The 18,028-nt window shown below is 32.9% G+C and overlaps 2 protein-coding genes across 2 annotated transcripts in view; both read right to left on the bottom strand.

The window, feature by feature from the left end:
• Positions 1–762: 762 nt before the first annotated feature.
• On the bottom strand, positions 763–8,291 carry bbs5 (Bardet-Biedl syndrome 5). The gene is made up of 12 exons (XM_051906289.1): positions 8,077–8,291; positions 5,477–5,559; positions 5,256–5,321; positions 4,982–5,031; positions 4,764–4,891; positions 3,990–4,125; positions 2,680–2,775; positions 2,516–2,578; positions 2,257–2,391; positions 1,939–2,022; positions 1,654–1,677; positions 763–1,210 (listed from the first exon to the last, which is right to left on the bottom strand). The coding sequence occupies exons 1-12, from the start codon at positions 8,136–8,138 to the stop codon at positions 1,109–1,111; spliced, it is 1,029 nt and encodes a 342-aa protein (XP_051762249.1). The 5' UTR covers positions 8,139–8,291; the 3' UTR covers positions 763–1,108.
• A 1,084-nt stretch (positions 8,292–9,375) lies between these two features.
• col28a2a (collagen, type XXVIII, alpha 2a) overlaps positions 9,376–18,028 on the bottom strand; it is a 37,461-nt gene continuing 28,808 nt past the window's right edge. Inside the window, exons 29-36 of the mRNA XM_051906663.1 lie at positions 17,782–17,862; positions 17,633–17,668; positions 16,159–16,195; positions 15,514–16,071; positions 13,789–14,039; positions 13,489–13,699; positions 11,420–11,611; positions 9,376–10,266 (exon numbers count right to left, since the gene is read on the bottom strand). Coding sequence (XP_051762623.1) covers positions 10,259–10,266; positions 11,420–11,611; positions 13,489–13,699; positions 13,789–14,039; positions 15,514–16,071; positions 16,159–16,195; positions 17,633–17,668; positions 17,782–17,862 — 1,374 coding nt within the window. The 3' untranslated portion in view covers positions 9,376–10,258. The remainder of the gene's footprint in view (positions 10,267–11,419; positions 11,612–13,488; positions 13,700–13,788; positions 14,040–15,513; positions 16,072–16,158; positions 16,196–17,632; positions 17,669–17,781; positions 17,863–18,028) is intronic.

The following is an 18,028-nucleotide window of genomic DNA, read 5'->3' as shown; positions in this document are numbered from 1 at the left end:
AGCCGCAACAAGCAGCTGTCCAAAGACTGAAAAAGACAACTGTGAACCTTGGACACACTCAGAGGTCAGGGTGTTTTGTAATGGGAAAATGAATGTGTGTTTGGAAGGAGTGACACGTCAGTAGGAATTCAACAGATGTCTAAGAGTTTTAAATAATCATAAAGGTGTTGTCATTACTTTTGTTTTGCGTGTGCCGTCATTTGTACGACTCTCAAAAATGAGTTTATAGTTCTGTGACTCATACATATACTTATCCACGTCTGGAAAGGTCCAGCCAAAAATGAAAATTCTGTCATTATTCATGCTCTCTCATATGGACTAGTATTATAAAATGTATGATTTTTTTATTCTTTGTGGAGCTTGGCAGCCTATAAATGGTCATTGTAAATAGGAAGTTTGTGTACTTAATATTAATTTTACATTTTTGTTTCACAGGGGAAAATAACTGCACACAAGTTTGTATCAACATGAAGGTGAGTAAACAATGATTTTTGTAAAAATATTCCTTTAAATGTTCATATTTTACATTTGAACATTTTGTTGCCTAAAAGGTCAGCAAACAGCAGCTGCTGTGACGCCAGAGAGCAGTGAATCAGCTCTTCATTTGTGAAGTGGTTGAGCTCCTCTGACACATTTTTAACCAGACTTTGTCAAACCCGAGCTAAAAACAGAATGTGATGATGGTTTGATCAAGCCACTGATATCAAAACTGCTTATACAGGTATTGGAAAACAGATTAAACACAAAAAACAATTTCCTACATTACATTCTCTCATAATTTTATTACAACACAACAGCAAAATTAGCATGTAGAGTTCTCTAGGCCAAACAAGCTTACAGTTTCTAATATACAAATATTATTTTATACTTAATACATACAGTATATAAATGTTTCTGTTTATATGCAAATATTCATATATACAAAACTAACTTAATTTTTTCTTAACTTACACTTGGCTCAAATATGATTTGTAAACATATGTAATTATCAAATAGCAAATAAATACTCTGACATTTTGCTAATTACAAAATTCTTGATGTTGGATGTAAACAATGTATCAAACAATGCAATGCCAAAATATATAACTGTACAGAGTGCTTGAGCTTTTTAACCCATGACTTCCCAGAGTCCCTGTAGTGTGAATCCATCCTTCAGTTTCTCTATAGCCAAACCCAGTTCTTCAGAAAACACCGGCTCACGATCATGTTGCTTAAGGAGAGGAAAAAAAGATTCATTTAAAAGATAGATAGATAGATAGATAGATAGACAATATAGATAGATAGATAGATAGACAGAAGATAGATAGATTATAGATAGATAGACAATATAGATAGATAGATAGATAGATTATAGATAGATAAACAGATACATAGACAGATGATAGATAGATAGATAGATAGATAGATAGATAGATAGATAGACAGATGAATGGATGGACGGATAGACAGATGGACGGATAGATAGATAGACAGATAGATAGAAGGACGGATGGACAGATAAACAGATGGATGATGGATGGATAGACAGATAGATAGATAGATAGAAGGACGGATAGACAGACAGATGATAGATAGATAGATAGACGGATGGATGGACGGACGGACGGACGGACAGACAAACAGACAGATAGATAGATAGATAGATAGGTTTACCTTATTTCCATCTGCAAAATAAGCCTTGAGATGAAAAGATATAGAAAGCAGTGTTTATATATGTAATAAAATGTAAGGTAAATCTTAAACATTCTCAATGTCAGAATCATCAGAGCTCGGTGTAAACATTTTTGATACCTGGCAACAAAAGTCTGTGTTGGTGGGACATTGTGAGTTGTGGCTTAAGCGATCAGCTATTTTCAGCATGTGACACACACACACAACACTGTGTGTTGAAAGCAGAGCATCATTATCTCTGAGAGTAGCATATGAGGTAAAACTCACGGTAAAAGCATCCGTGTGCTCATCTGGCTCAATCTCCACGTCATCAGGCGGCTGCTCCACGGTCAGCTCCTCCAGAGGCTGAGGCTGAGAAAGAAAGGTCATTTATTTTTATGTTATTTGTGGACTTTTTGCATTGATTTTACAGAAAAGTGGAGGCATGTGTAATAGTGATGTACCTCAGCTAATGGTGTTTTAGATACAACACAAAACAGACAGCACCCAATAAAATTATGGAATACCAATAATACAGTTTCAAAACAACCGTTTTTAATATTATCACACATTTCACTATACATGAAAACAAATCTTTTTAACTACCTTTTCTTCCATCTCATATTCCACACCAAAAATGGGGTTTGCTGAGTACACTTTGTGTAAGGAGTTGATTTCCTTCACTGCATCTTGTAACTTGTCCATTGGATCGATCTTAAATCCCAGCACATATCCTCCTGTCTGAGCATTCATATGAAATAGAAATCTTTTGTAACATAAATATTGCTTTGGCTCAATTATAGGTCACATACTATGATATATATAGATGGTTTTTCTGGAGATCTGGATCCTGGTCAAAACTTACCTGTTGAGAGCTCTCAATCACAAGAGCAAGTCCAAATTTAGAGTCTCTAATCCTTATGGAGCGCTTCAAACAAAGGGATAAGAAAAAGAAAACATGGTTTTAATAAATTTAAACTTATTACCAATGGTTCATTTTTTGTCTTTAGAAGCAGAAGAAACACTCACAATTTGCAGATAGGGAATGCTGACATTGAAGCTCTCGTTCATGTTGGCGTGCCACACTATCCTCACGTTAGTTATAAAAAACGTTCCAAGATTACCCTGAAACACAAGGCAAAGCTTAATTACACATCCTTCCCTCGTGACTCAGCATTAAACTTACACTTCATTTTTTTTTGTCCAGAAAGCTTAAATCGTTTTTCTATTTTTTTAATGCATTTTTTGGGAGATTTTTTTGTTATTTATTATTTTATTTAACTCCTAAATTACTAGATTTTAACAATAATGAAATGTTAACTTTAAAAATAAGCACATTCTTTCTCTGCAGTACATGCAAAATTCAGTTTAAAAAAAAATCATGCATTGGGGGTCTCTGCTCTGCTGACCTCTTACGGAAAAATAAAAATATAACATGGCATTTCATGACTATTGCCACTAGATGGCCTGGAGCAAATGAACTGGACCATTGGGAACTAAAGTCCCATTTGTTTATGAATTCAGGCATGTATTTATTTAGACATTACAAAATCATTTTGAGCATTTTTGTTAGCTTTTTGTAGTTTTGTATTTATGTTGAAATGTCAGATATTACAATAATTCAAGTGAGTAAGGTGGACAGCAGAAAAAAACAGTAAAAAAACAAACAAGTAAAACATTGAAGAATATGTATTAGAATATGCTGATTTTTATTCAGAATGAAAAAAGTTATTATTCCAAAAATGTTATAGTTTTACCATTCATTGTGTGTGTGCATGTGCGCATTGTTCTGCATTGTAAATAAGTTCAAATCTGATCACTTCATGTCTGTATGTGGTCTGCATTGTCACTATACAGTATGCCCCCCATTCATTTTAATGGGAATTTCTAGGTGTTTGTGTGTATATTATTTATGTGTGTTTATTGGGGATGTTCTATGGTCTCATCCCTTCATCTGTGTGTGTGTGTGTGTGTGTGTGTGTGTGTGTGTGTGTGTGTTGTGCCAGATTTTTTTTATTTATTTTTTTATTTACAATTTCCCTCATTTCCCATTCATTCCTATGGGGGTCAATTTGACCCGTGAGGGAAGAATTTGTTACTATTTTTACAACCGCAAAAACTACTTGAACCCAGTCAATTTGTTGTGTTTATTCCAATTTCAAGTGTGACAAAGCTGATAAGGTCTTGTGCCACTCCGATGAACACTGAATTTTTAAAAATTAAAAGGAAATGAATGTCGTGTCAAAATGACCCAAAGAGAGTATAAAGGTTAAGGTCACAACAACAGACTTTAAATTCCTACTAAAACAATAAATAATATTTTAATCCACTGAAAATACCTGATCACTAGACAGGTTCCAGACTCCATTAATTTTGTCGTACACCTGCTCCTGTGGCAGAAGCCTCAGCTGTTTATTCTGAATAAGAGCTCCTCTTAGCTTCAGATCCCGGTACATTTTGGAAGTCTCATACGCTCTGCAAGAAACAGAAATAATTAGTTTGGTAATATTTTATATACCTTATTGTATCTAATACTTTACATGTCTAAGTAATATTATTTGGGTCAACTAAACGAATAAAAGTAAATAAATAAATGACAATAATTTCAACATGATCATTTGTTCCATGCTTTATCTTATGCAAAAATTACATTTCCTTTTATTGACACTTTCCTATAATAATCTTTTTTCGAAATAATTTATTTTATAAAAAGGTGACCATATTTTTTTCAAAAACCTCTTTTTAATTTTAATTTTCTAAGTTACCCATTTAGTATTTTTATACTAAATCCAAACAATCATTCATCTTTTGTGTGCTGTGCTAAATAAATATCGCTTTTAAGCTTACAATACATACCCATGACTTCATCTTGTTACATTTTTAAAACTACTAAAACATATTTTTCTCCTGTTCAAAATAGTGCTTTACATTAAAAATGTGGTATTTAATTTTATGCAATTCACATAATAGATTTCCTTGATTAAACCACAGATCTCGCTATACTGTAGATTTGAAGATTAGTTTGTTAATGAACAAAAACAAAGCCAATATGCCAACTCAAATTTGGAGAAAATTAAAATCACTAATCTTGTCATTATGTATAACACAAGTACCTGTGAACAGCAATGACTGATGTAAACAGTCTTGGACTTCCTGGGACCACATTCGTGAATATGAACTCAAATCTAGTGTTATTAGATTTGGTTAATATGTAAAGTGCTTCGGTCTGACCTCTCAGTTTCTGGGAAAAAAAAGAGGGAATTTGACATCATCTACATGGACTATTAAAATGTGATTCTGATGTGAAGGAACATGAAGGAAGATGACTCACTGAATTTGCTGTCCTCGTGGTGATATTAATAATACAGTTGTATCCCACAGCTATTAAAAAACACAAAAGACAGAATGTGTCAGATAATGACTGACAGTTCAACTGATGGTAAACATCCCTCAGATGCATGAATGAATCCAATGCAATAAAAACTGGAGTTTTAGATCTTTTCATTGTAGTAATTAACCCTAATTACATTCTGTTCAATAGAGGGCGACAAAGGCTCACTATGAAGAGCTGAAACATTATTATTTAATATTTCTCAATTACTCACACAAGTTGACTCTTGGCAGTGCCAATGAATGCCAGATTATCCTCAAATTGGTCACTAGGAGTCTTCCTATATGAAGACAAAACAAGACTTGACATTACAATAACCAAAACAATATACAATATAAACAAGACAATTATTGATATTTAGCATGCCAGTAATCTAATAAGAAACCAATGAAGGTAACCACAAGTTATTAGGATGAAATGGCCACATTTAATCACCTCTATCCCCATTATTTCCCTTTGTGTCCTCAATGGAATCCAGGCAGTCGATGAGAGCTTCACCTGGTCTGGTTTTCATCTGCCTTAAATGAAACATAAAATCACTTGCTGCTATCTGAGAGGAAAATAAATGGGTTATGGGTGCATATATATATATATATATATATATACATATATATATATACACACACACACTGTATATGACCATGATTTTATAAAGACTTACAGGTGCTGGTCATATAATTAGAATATCGTGAAAAAGTTCATTTTTTTATTGTAAATTATTATAAAAAATGAAACTTTCATATATTCTAGATTCCCTACATGTAAAGTAAAACATTTCAAAAGTTTTTTTTTTTTAATTTGTTGATTAGAGCGTACAGCTCATGAAAGTCCAAAATCCAGTATCTCAAAATATTAGAATATTTACATTTGAGTTTCATTAAATGACCATCCCTACAGTATAAATTCCGGGTATCTCTTGTTCTTTGAAACCACACTAATGGGGAAGACTGCTGACTTGGCAATGGTCCAGGAGACAATCATTGACACCCTCCACAAAGAGAGTAAGTCACAGAAGGTCATTACTGAATGGGGTGGCTGTTTACAGAGCGTATATCAAAGCATATTAAATGCAAAGTTGACTGGAAGGAAGAAATTGGGTAGGCAAAGGTGCACAAGCAACAGGGATGACCGCAAGCTTGAGAATACTGTCAAGTAAAGCCAATTCAAACACTTGGGAGAGCTTCACAATGAGTAGAATGAAGCTGGAGTCAGCACATCAAGAGTCACCACACTCAGACATCTTCAGGAAAAGGACTACCAAGCCACTTCTGAACCAGAGACAACGTCAGAAGCATCTTACCTGGGCTAAGGAGAAAAAGAACTGGACAGTGAACAGTGGTCGAAAGTCCTCTTTTCAGATAAAAGTAAATTTTGCATTTCATGTTGAAATCATGGTCCCAGAGTCTGAAGGAAGACTGGAGAGGCACAGAATCCAAGCTGCTTGAAGTCTAGTGTGAAGTTTCTGAAGTCAATAATGATTTGGGGGGGCCGTGACGTCTGCTGGTGTTGGTCCATTGTGTTTTATCAAGTGCAAAGTCAATGCAGCCATCTTCCAGGAGTTTTTGGAGCACTTTATGCTTCCATCTGCTGACAAGCTTTATGGAGATGCTGATTTCCTTTTCCTGCAGGACTTTAGCACCTGCCCACAGTGCAAAAACCACTTCCAAGTGGTTTGCTGAGCATGATATTACTGTGCTTTATTGGCCAGCCAATATGCCTGACCTGAATCTATGGGATGTTTTCAAGAGAAAGATGAGAAACAGTCGATCCAACAATATACAGATGATCTGAAGCCTCAATAGTGCCTCAGCAGTGCCACAGGCTGATCACTTCCATGCCACACTTCACTGATGCAGTAATTTGTGCTAGGAGCAAGTCATTTGCTGTAATATGTCCTGCCGATCAAGTATTGAGTGCACAAAAGAACATACTTTAAAGAACTTGAACTTTTCTGTTTTGCAAATCCATTTTTTGATTGATCTTAGGAAATATTCTAATATTTTGAAATACTGGATTTTGGACTTTCATGAGCTGTACGCTCTAATCATCAAAATTTAAAAAAAAAAAACTTTTGAAATGTTTTACTTTACATGTAGGGAATCTAGAATATATGAAAGTTTCATGTTTAAAAATAATTTATAATAAAAAAATGAACTTTTTGATGATATTCTAATTATATGACCAGCACCTGTATAATTGAAAAGTGTTTGTTTGTATAAAGCATTATTTTTTTCTAGGAAGCACCTTGTAGTTTTAGCACATATCATCAAAATAAAGTGTAAAACAAAGTGTAAAGTGTGACAATCCTTAAGGCATTATTATATTATATTATATTTTTATATGCATTTTTTATATATTTATATTGTATAATTATACCTAACTGCATTATTTTAGTATTTATACTATAATATTTTTTATAAATATTTTTAATTAGTCTTTATTTTTATATTTTAAATGTTTATTTTTAGTTTAAATTTTTAGTACTTTTCTTTTATTAGTTTTTAATATTACTATTTAGGATCATTTTATTTTAGTTCAGTTTTAGTTTTAGTTTAGTTTTATTTCCATCTTTTCCCCCAGTATTTCCCATTTTAGTGCTTCAACTTAAACTTATTTCAGTTAGTTGCCAAAACAAAATTTCTAATTTTCGTTTATTTTGTTTTTCATCTAATAATTATATATATATTTTTTTAAAAATCGGCTTTATTTCAATTAACACAAATGTTTTAAATAGTTTTAGTGAACATTTACAATAATAACCCTGGTTATATAACTATAAACACCTTATTGATCTGAGAGAATGTTTAAAATCTTTAAAGACACTTTATATTAATTGACTGACTCAAATGAATGATGAATATGAATGTTTGAGGGCTCGAGGCCTGTATGATTGCAACAAACACATCATAGGGAAACACTTGTACGCTTAATTTACATCCATCGACATGAAAAATGCATAAAGCGTCTTGCTAGTTCACGATTTAATGAATGAATGCCATTAGCTTCTGAGCTAGCAGATTAGCGCGAGGACTTACTGCGATGTGATGTCAAATCTCACGTCTCTGTCCTCCCAGAGTGCGTCTAACACTGACGCCATGATCAAGCAGCGTTTTATAAGCTAATTAAACTTAAGTAAATATGTTTTTCCTCTGATTATAAGAACTGAAACCTTCAGGCTCGCTTGGTAAGAGGCTTTAGATCAGAGCAGAGCGTCTTCACGTCACCACGGTAACATCAGTGAGTACGGCGGTTCGCAAGGGACAAACTTCGAAGATCTAGATCTATTCAGTTTTGACAGGGCTTTGTAGTTAAAGGGTTAGTTCACCCAAAAATGAAAATAATGTCATTAATTACTCGCCCTCATGTCGTTCTACACCCGTAAGACCTTCGTTCATCTTCAGAACACGAATTAAGATATTTTTGATGAAATCCGATGGCTCAGCCTACATAGACAGCAATGGTATGTCCTCTCTCAAGATTGATAAAGGTACTAAAAACATTTAAATTAGTTCATGTGAGTACATTGGTTCTACCTTAATATTATAAAGCGATGAGAATATTTTTTGTGCGCCAAAAAAAACAAACAAAAAAACTTTTTAACAATATCTAGTGATGGCCAATTTCATAACACTACATCTTGAAGCTTCGGAGCTTTACGAATCGAATCAGTGAATCAGAGCGCCAAAGTCACGTGATTTCAGCAGTTTGGCGGTTTGATACGCGATCCGAATCACTGATTCGACTCAAAAGATTCATAATGCTCTGAAGCAGTGTTTTGAAATCGGTCATCACTAGATATTGTTAAAAAGTCGTTTTGGGGGTTTTTTGGCGCACAAAAATATTCTCGTCGCTTTATAATATTAAGATAGAACCACTGGACTCACATGAACTGATTTAAATATGTTTTTTGTACCTTTATGGATCTTGAGAGAGGAAATACCATTGCTGTCTATGCAGGATTTAATCAAAAATATCTTAATTTGTGTTCAGAAGATGAATGAAAGTCTTACGGGTGTAGAACGACATGAGGGTGAGTAATTAATGACATTATTTTCATTTTTGGGTGAACTAACCCTTTAAAATGAACTCTCTCAAATAAGAACTCATCACAATACCATTGCTTTATTACTGTATCTGAATATCCTACATTTATATGATTATAAAATAAGCTATAATATTAAACTATAATGACTTGTGAATTTTTATGGTTACAACGTGTGTGTGTGTTTTTTATCATCTTAAAAGACTTATTTGGCAGATGGATCTATCATATCTATCATGGATGTATGGCTATTTAGATGTAGAAAAGGTTATGACAAGCACAAAATTGGACGTCTTTATTAATCAAACATTTTATTCAAGAATTCCACAAAAGAATACCTTCAAAAATATCATTTGCATAAAACAGTCAAATTGTCCATGTCTACAATTATTTCAGACAACAAACAGAACAGGGTTGGTTCATAAAAAATGGCAAACATTCTTTTGAATACAAAATTCAGGATTGCAGAACTATTTTGTCTGAATAACACTATAAAGCTACTGTGACACATGAAAAAAGAATATATACAAAATGTTTTCTGTTTTGAAAATCATAATTGCATTAAAATTATTACAATTTAGTGACTTGACTACTTGATATTCTTTTACTCCCTACAAAATGATCCCTATAAAACCCTCAAGACATCATGATGTTTCTGCAACCTGCTAAATCCTGCATGTGGCTTACTCAAGTCACAAATTGTATATAAATTTTAAATAAAACAAAACATATATATATACAATCAATTCCTAGTGAAGGTTGTAAATAATGTTTCTGCATGTCACAACTGTCACATGTAGAGCAGTGCACAGATTCTCAGAGGATACCAAGAATAAGAATAAGCAATGTTTGTTTTGCATGTGAATGAATGGCCATGGCAGCTTCACAATAACACCCGTGTTTCACTTCAGCAGGCACTTGTTTGTGGATATCTTTAGACTTATTAATATGTTTAAAATGCATATATATTTTCTCCAAATCCTGAGCTTAACTTCTTCCCCACCATTAATGGAATTTTCTGGCAAACCACGATTTTCACTTAAAGTTGGGGAACATTTTTATGATATAAAAGAAGTGACCGAAGTGTGCATCTGTCATTGCGATACACCATCACCAGCATAAAGTTCATTTATTGAGGTGGAGTGTAGAAAGACCGATGTAGATCTTCATCCAGTTTAGCCAGCTGTAAAAACAAAGGCAGAAAAAGTCAGTAAAAGATGGCAGAAAGATGCAAAGCTTTGAACATTATAAAGGAAAGTTCTGTTTTTGACAGTATTTGTTATATAACGTTCTCAAGTATGTAATGCATAACCAAAAGTTTATTTACCTCAATAAGTAGTTCCACCTCACAAAAGAATGATTTAGATAACTTTACATCTCAAATCCCTTCATTTTTACTAAATTCACAGTGCTTTTGCAAAAATAATTTCACAATTTCGCTTTTGAAAACTTCCAGAACAGAATCAGTTCAGTTTCATACAAGAGTTACTGTAATTTAGGAGTGGAAGTTATTTATTTTAAAATTATATTAAATTTATATTAAAACCATAATTGACATTAAGCCACAAATTGTTATTTTGATATTTTTTTACATACTATTATATTTATATTTTATATTTAGAATTTTCAGTTTTCATTTTAATTTTAGTTTATGTACTTGTAATTTTTATTAGTTTTTCTTTTTCTTTTTAAAATATGTATACAGTATATAGCTTTATTTTTTAGTTTTAGTAGATTTAATAGACTTCAACTTATTTCATTTAATTGCTAATTTTTAAGTTTACATTTTCTCATCTAATATTTATATTTGATATTATTTAAGCTTTATTTCAATTACCAACATTTTAATTTTTTAATTGTTTTAGTTTTATTTAACAATAACAACCCCAGAATGGGAAGTGTTTAAAGCTTAATTTCAATAAATGTAACAATAATAATTGTAATAATTGTAATAAATAATAAATAACTTGTATTAAACCTAGAACATTCCCTGAAAATTAACTGGGAGAATTCAGAGATAAAATGTTTATATGTAGATATATATTACTATGTATTATTATATTGGTGCATGTACATGAAAATAGTTAAACATGTAAATCGAAAACATGCCTTGATTATTTTAACTAGATTTTTGCTGTATTATAATTCTTGCTTTACACAATGGTGTTAATATACATATAGTAAATAATAAAAACATATTTAATATAATTTTATTATTTATATTATAAAAAATATAATTTGTGTTATAATTATCAGCCTATTAACAATATTTATTTTTGTCAATATTTAGGTTTTATAACAACTATTGAATTTATGTCTGCAGGAGTGAATAATACCTGTGTTGTTGAGGACACACATCTTCTTGCATTCTTCTTCTGTCTGGAAACGGTTGTCGTTGCCCTGACAGCCTCCGTACCAGAACTGAGCACAAGCGTTTGCCTGTTTGTCGTAGTACCAGCGAATGATGTAGTCTCTACAGGTACCCTGACTGAGACTGAGCAGACACCGGGGATCCAGGGGAGCTGATTCTGACACACCACACAAGAAGAGAAAGTAAGATCAGTAGGCCTACACTTAGAGGACCTATTATGCTTTTTTACACTTTCAGCTTTCTTTAGTGTGTAATGTTACTGTTTGAGCATGAAAAAGCACAAAAGGGAGATATTCTCTATATCAGTGCTCACTGTTTCTGAACTCCCTGAAATGTTGTACTCTTGAGTTTTCTTCTGAGAATGAACACGTCACAATATTTCTCATTTAAAGGATTAGTTCAATTCAGAATTAAAATTTCCTGATCATTTACTCACCCCCGTGTCATCCAAGATGTTTATGTCTTTCTTTCCTCAATAGAAAAGAATTTAAGGTTTTTGAGGAAAACATTCCAGGATTTTTCTCCATATAGTGGACTTCACTGGGGTTCAACGGGTTGAAGGTCCAAATGTCAGTTTCAGTTCAGCTTCAAAGAGCTCTACATGATCCCAGACGAGGAATAAGGGTCTTATTTAGTGAAACGATCAGTCATTTTCTAAAAAAAATAAAAAATTATATACTTTTTAACCTCAAATGCTCATCTTGCACTGCTCTGTGATACGCCACACATTATGTAATCACATTGGAAAGGTCATGCGTAACATAGGCGGAAGTACCGCGGTAGGGCGAAAAACTCCATCTCATTTTCTCCTCCAACTTCAAAATCGTCCAACATCGTTGTTTTACCTTTTTTTTGTAAAGGGCGTTTGACTTAGTCTTTGCACGTTCGCTTTGTAGACACTGGATCGGTACTTCCGCCTACGTCACACGTGACCTTTCCAACGTGATTATGTGTGGCGCATCGCAGAGCAGTGCAAGACAAGCATTTGTGTTTAAAAAGTATATAAATTTTATTTTTTTTAGAAAATGACTGATCGTTTCACTAGATAAGACCCTTATTCCTCGTCTGGGATCGTGTAGAGCCCTTTGAAGCTGCGCTGAAACTGCAATTTGGAACTTCAACCCGTTGGTAACTGTTGAAGTCCACTATATGGAGAAAAATCCTGGAAAGTTTTTCTTAAAAACCTTAATTTCTTAAGTGAGTTTCCTGTCATTTTGAAATTCTCTTTCCACTCATCGTCTGTGAAGTGGTGCAGGATAATAACCCACCAGTCCTTATTTCATACTCTCATCCACAGACGATTGGTTTTGGGCTCGAGAAAAGGCGCTTTTACTGCTTGATAAATACAAGCAGCACGACTCAACGGTTCATGTGTCCTAATTAGGACCCGAAATAGATAAATATTAAGTCTGCTTTTTTTAAAACAAAAAAAAGGAGGATGGTAAGTATGCAACAACAGCGGGAAACTCTGTATATTCGTGCGGTGTGCGCATGTTAAAAGATTAAATCCGATCAGAAGCTTGTGACATATAAATGCGATCCCGATCACTTTATTTAGTGTTCAAGTAAACACTGAGTTCGGATTCAACAATTGAAACGAATTCATTCAGATTGAAGGAAAAGTGTCCATGTAAATGTAGCTACTGTTATGGTAAGGGGCGTGACATTTCCGAAACATGCTAAAAGTGGTTGACCAATCACAACACACTGGTCCAGCCAACCAATCAGAGCACATTGTGCTTTTCGGAAGGAGGGGCTTCATAGAGACAGGAACTAAACAGAGCATTACCGACAGACTCAGAAGAGAGGTGCTACAATAATGTAAAATATGAGAAAAACAAGGTGTTTTTTGAAGTTTAAAGTACAAAATCTTATTCTAGTAGACCGAAAAAACTAAATCAAGACTTTGTAGTAGGGCATAATGGGTCCTAAAATAACAGCATGTAGATTTGGACTGATATATAGATGAGTAAATGACTGAATTTTCCATTTCGTTGGAGAATATTGGTGTAGTAAAATGTGTTTTCTTATTACCTTTTATCACTACAGGACGAGGCTTTGCGTTCACATTCACCGAGGTAGAATGTGTTGACCCTGATGAAGATACTGATACTGATGATGAAGATGATGACGAAGAGGTTCCTGGCTGTACAGGTTGGACAGTCTTACTGACGACAGCAATAGTGCCTCCACCTTGAGTTTGTGTCTTTATGTCAAGATCCTCCCCTTCAAAGTCATCCTCCACCTGCACAGCAGCCACAACACACTGGTTCAAATCACTTTGCATTAGTTTAGAGAATAAATGAAATTCAAATGTTAGTTATGTTAGTTGACCTGTTTTTTGAGAGGGCCGGGGTTGATGGGGAGAGGTATGCTGTGTCCTCTGCCTCTGGTGTGACCCGTCGATCTGTCCAGTGCCTCCTGAAATCTGTTCCCATAAACAGTATTCCCGTATGAGTAAGTGCCTTCTTGGCCATTATTGTAGCCATAGCCGTTGTTTCCATTCAAGCTGTTGGAAATGCGGTTGAAGAAGAGGGCCCCGTTCTCATCCTCACAGAACTGGCTAACTAGTTTAGACTCCAGAGCTGCATAAAGAAACCAAACACAGAGCAAAATGCAGTTTGAGCTTGAAACTGTTGAAATGACGACTTCATTTTAGGGAATCAGTTCAATTTCAATGAATCGATTCAGAACTTTAGAAATATTTGCAGCACTCAAATGCCACTCAGAGACTTATGTTTTTCATTTATTAAAATGTTTATATGTAGGTATATATTACTATTTATTGTTATATTGATGCATGATGACACATTTTCAGTATAATTAATGACAATGTCTGTTATAAAAACATATATTTAATTAAATTGTATTATTTATTATTTTGTATTATATAATTTGTAATATATTTTTCAGCCTATTGACAATACTCATTATCATCAATATTAATTTTTGATAACTTGAACGTATAAATAATTATATATTTATGCAATTTATAATATCTATACTGTTTATAAATTTATATATATTACATATTGCATTTAATATAAATGTATTATTTATTTAAAATATTTTTCAGCCTATTGACAATATTCAATATCGTCAATGTTTTATAAAAACATAAAAATTATATTTAATATTATATTTAATACAATTTTATTATTTTATATTTTAAAATGTAATTTTTATTATATATTTAAGCCTATTGAGTATTATGTATATATGTTAATATTTATGTTTTATAACAATCATTGTATAAAAATATTTATTTGTTATATTACATTTAATATAATTTATTGTTTATTATTTTATATTATATATAAAATATATTTTTTAAACTTTTATTATTTATTCTATATTATACAATATTTTATTATTTCATATTTCATTGTCGTATTATATTTCAGCTTATCGACAAGATTAAATATTGCCATCATTTGTTTTATAACAACAACAACAAAAAAATTTATATTACATTTTATATTTAATAAAATTGTATTATTTATTATTTTATATTTTAAAATGTTATTATATTTTTCAGCATAATGACTATTATTTCAACATTTATGTTTTATATCAGTCATTGTATATAAAATATATTTATTTGTTATATTACATTTAATTCAGTTAGTTTATTTTAAATTATAAAAAATATATCTTTTTACTTTTATTATTTATTCTATATTATTTATACCATATTATTTTATTTCATATTTAATTAACATATTATATTTCAGTCTATCGACAAGATTCAATATTGCCATAATTTATGTTTTATATTATATATAATAAAATTTTATTATTTATTATTTTATATTTTAAAATATTATTTTTATTATATTTTTCAGCCTATTGGCTATTATATATGTCAACATTTATATTTTATAACAATCATTGTATACAAAATTTATTTATTTGTTATATTACATTTAATACAATTTATTGTTTATTATTTTATATTATAAAATGCATTTTTTTAGTTACATCACCCAGGCCAATATGCAGTTAAAAAATACATAATCATTTCTCTGTGCATATTGGCTATTTTTCTTCCATGCTCACCTGGCAGTGTGTTGTAGTCATCAATGAGGAACATGTGTTCACTGTCAGGGTCAGAGGCAATGAGGTTGAGCTCTCTCAGGAACTCTGCTTGCGTTGGGTCAGAGGAGTTCACGATACCCAGTGCATACATCTCAATATTCGCCACCTGAGCCTCACGTACTGCAATATCCAGCTTAACTGGTTCCCTTTTATCCGTTTGTCCATCCGTAATGACGATGGCTACTTTTCTGACACCGTTCCTGGCACTGTAAAAGGCCTCTTGTGTGGCTTTGCGGATGGCGGTGCCAGTATAGGTGCCCTCTCCCATGTAAGGCATGTTCCTGATCGCCTTCTTGACATCCTGTTTTGTCATATACCTGGCCAGGTTAAACTCCAGATGGACGTCCAAACTGTAAAGAATGAGACCAATTCTCGTGGCATTACGGCCCACTGTGACACGGTCCACCAAGGCTGTGACAAAGTCCTTGATGATCTCAAAGTTTTCCGGGCCCACGCTCTCGGAGCTGTCAATCACAAACACCAGCTCCATGGGCCTTTCCTTGCACTTAATACCACATCCTAGAAATATATGAAGTCACATCATAACGCATCTTTTATTTCATAATCAAATCATTTGCTTTGTCATATTTAAAGTCTAAAACTCACCACAGATTTCCTTAATCAGCTTGATTATGTCTTCTCTCTGAAAAATCATTAAAAATTACTGAATTTACTAATATTTAGAGTGCATATGGTTGCATAGTTTCCCTAATATTAACTCTTTAACAAGATTGATTATGTCTTCTCTCAAAAATAATTAAAAAGTGACAGAATTTTCTAATATTTACAATGCATATGGTTGTTTTCCTAAAAATAACTCCTTAACCCCTTAACTGTCTAGCGGGATGCTTGGCGCTCTTTTTATTTAGCGCATTTTTTCATATCACATATTTTAGTAATTATCATAAATTAGGTATCATTCGAAAGCTTACGAACACAAAATTCATCCTGTGAAAACCATTTTGAAATTGGACGTTGCCTTACCATGGAAATGGTACTCTAAATTCTTTTAGCAGGCTCCTCCCCTTGTGGGCGGTGTCAGGTTTCATATTACAAATATTATTTTAACTACTTTATATTTAAAACTTACGGAGCCCCGCACATGACATGCAAGAAAAAAAATTTAATCGTGCGCACGATTTACTAATTCGTTCCCTCGATTAACGAAATAGTAAATTGTGCGCACGTTTTAGTAAATCGGGGGAACGAATTAGTAAATCATGCGCACAATTTAGCCTACTATTTTTTTCCTGCATGTCATGTCCGGAGCTCCGTACAAACTTTTTCTAATCTTGACAAAACACGTATAGTCGGAAAGGTCTCGAGATTGCATATTTGGTGACTGTTTTGTGATAGATGTGATATTTGGATAGAAATTTATAAATTTGTTACAGGAGTGTGCATCAAAAAGATTTCAATGGAATGTGGGTGACACCCGGTGGATATTTTTGGTACAGCGCCTAAACAAAATCTCATGGGATTTTTGTGATATCAACTTCAAATTTGGAACACAACTAGTTTAGACATATGGCTTTGATTTGATAGCAGTTGTAGAGTAAAAAATATTTGATAAAATATCTTTTTTATATAAAATAAAAATGTTTAGTACAGTACATTTGATTTACATTGAATATAAACTTCCATAACTTTTTCATACTTTTATTTTTTGAAGTGCTTTCAGGAATAATCTGCTGAGTGTCTTCTTTAAAACGAGACCAGCTTTATGTCTATATTCCAAAGCATTCTTTAATTACAACTTTTTAGGTTTGGATAGTGCATTTCCATGTCTATGCTCAAAAAGGGGGGGTTGATGGTTTAGGGGATAATCAGCTGGATTATGTCTTTCTTCTGAAAATAATTGAAAATGACTTAATTTGCTAATATTTACGAAGCATATTGTTGCACAATTTTCCTAAAATGAACACCTTAACAAGCATAATTATGTCTTCTCTCTGAAAAATCATTAAAAATGACTGAATTTGCTAATATTTACAATGCATATGGTTGCATTGCATTCCTAAATTGAACATCTACTAAAATTAATCAACAATTGAAAAGATGTGAATGTATTTGATCTTACCGTGAGTCCTTGTTCGCCCTTGATTCCTGGTCTTCCCTAAAGGAGCAGATTTAAACGCTCATAAAACACACTAAAGTACAATGTGATTTAGTATTTACATTGTCTGCTCTTTGCACAAAAGATGGTTTATAGTGTCTAAATGAACTCACAGCTAGTCCTGGAGTCCCTGGGTCACCAAAGTCACCTTTCGTTCCTTTGAAGCCCCTCTCCCCCGGCAAACCACGATCACCCTGCAGGACAGAGAGACATACATACATTTATACCTGAGCTACACTTAAAATAGAAATATCATTATCAAAAAATAATGAATCTTTCTGACCCTTATTAATTATGACCTGAACTAAACAGGTTGTTTTTTATGCTACTGTGCCTTTAAGACATCTATGTAAACGCCTT

This window comes from Ctenopharyngodon idella, chromosome 9 (genome assembly GCF_019924925.1).
Source record: "Ctenopharyngodon idella isolate HZGC_01 chromosome 9, HZGC01, whole genome shotgun sequence".
NCBI lineage: Eukaryota > Metazoa > Chordata > Actinopteri > Cypriniformes > Xenocyprididae > Ctenopharyngodon > Ctenopharyngodon idella.
This window is presented reverse-complemented; position numbering and strand designations above follow the sequence as displayed.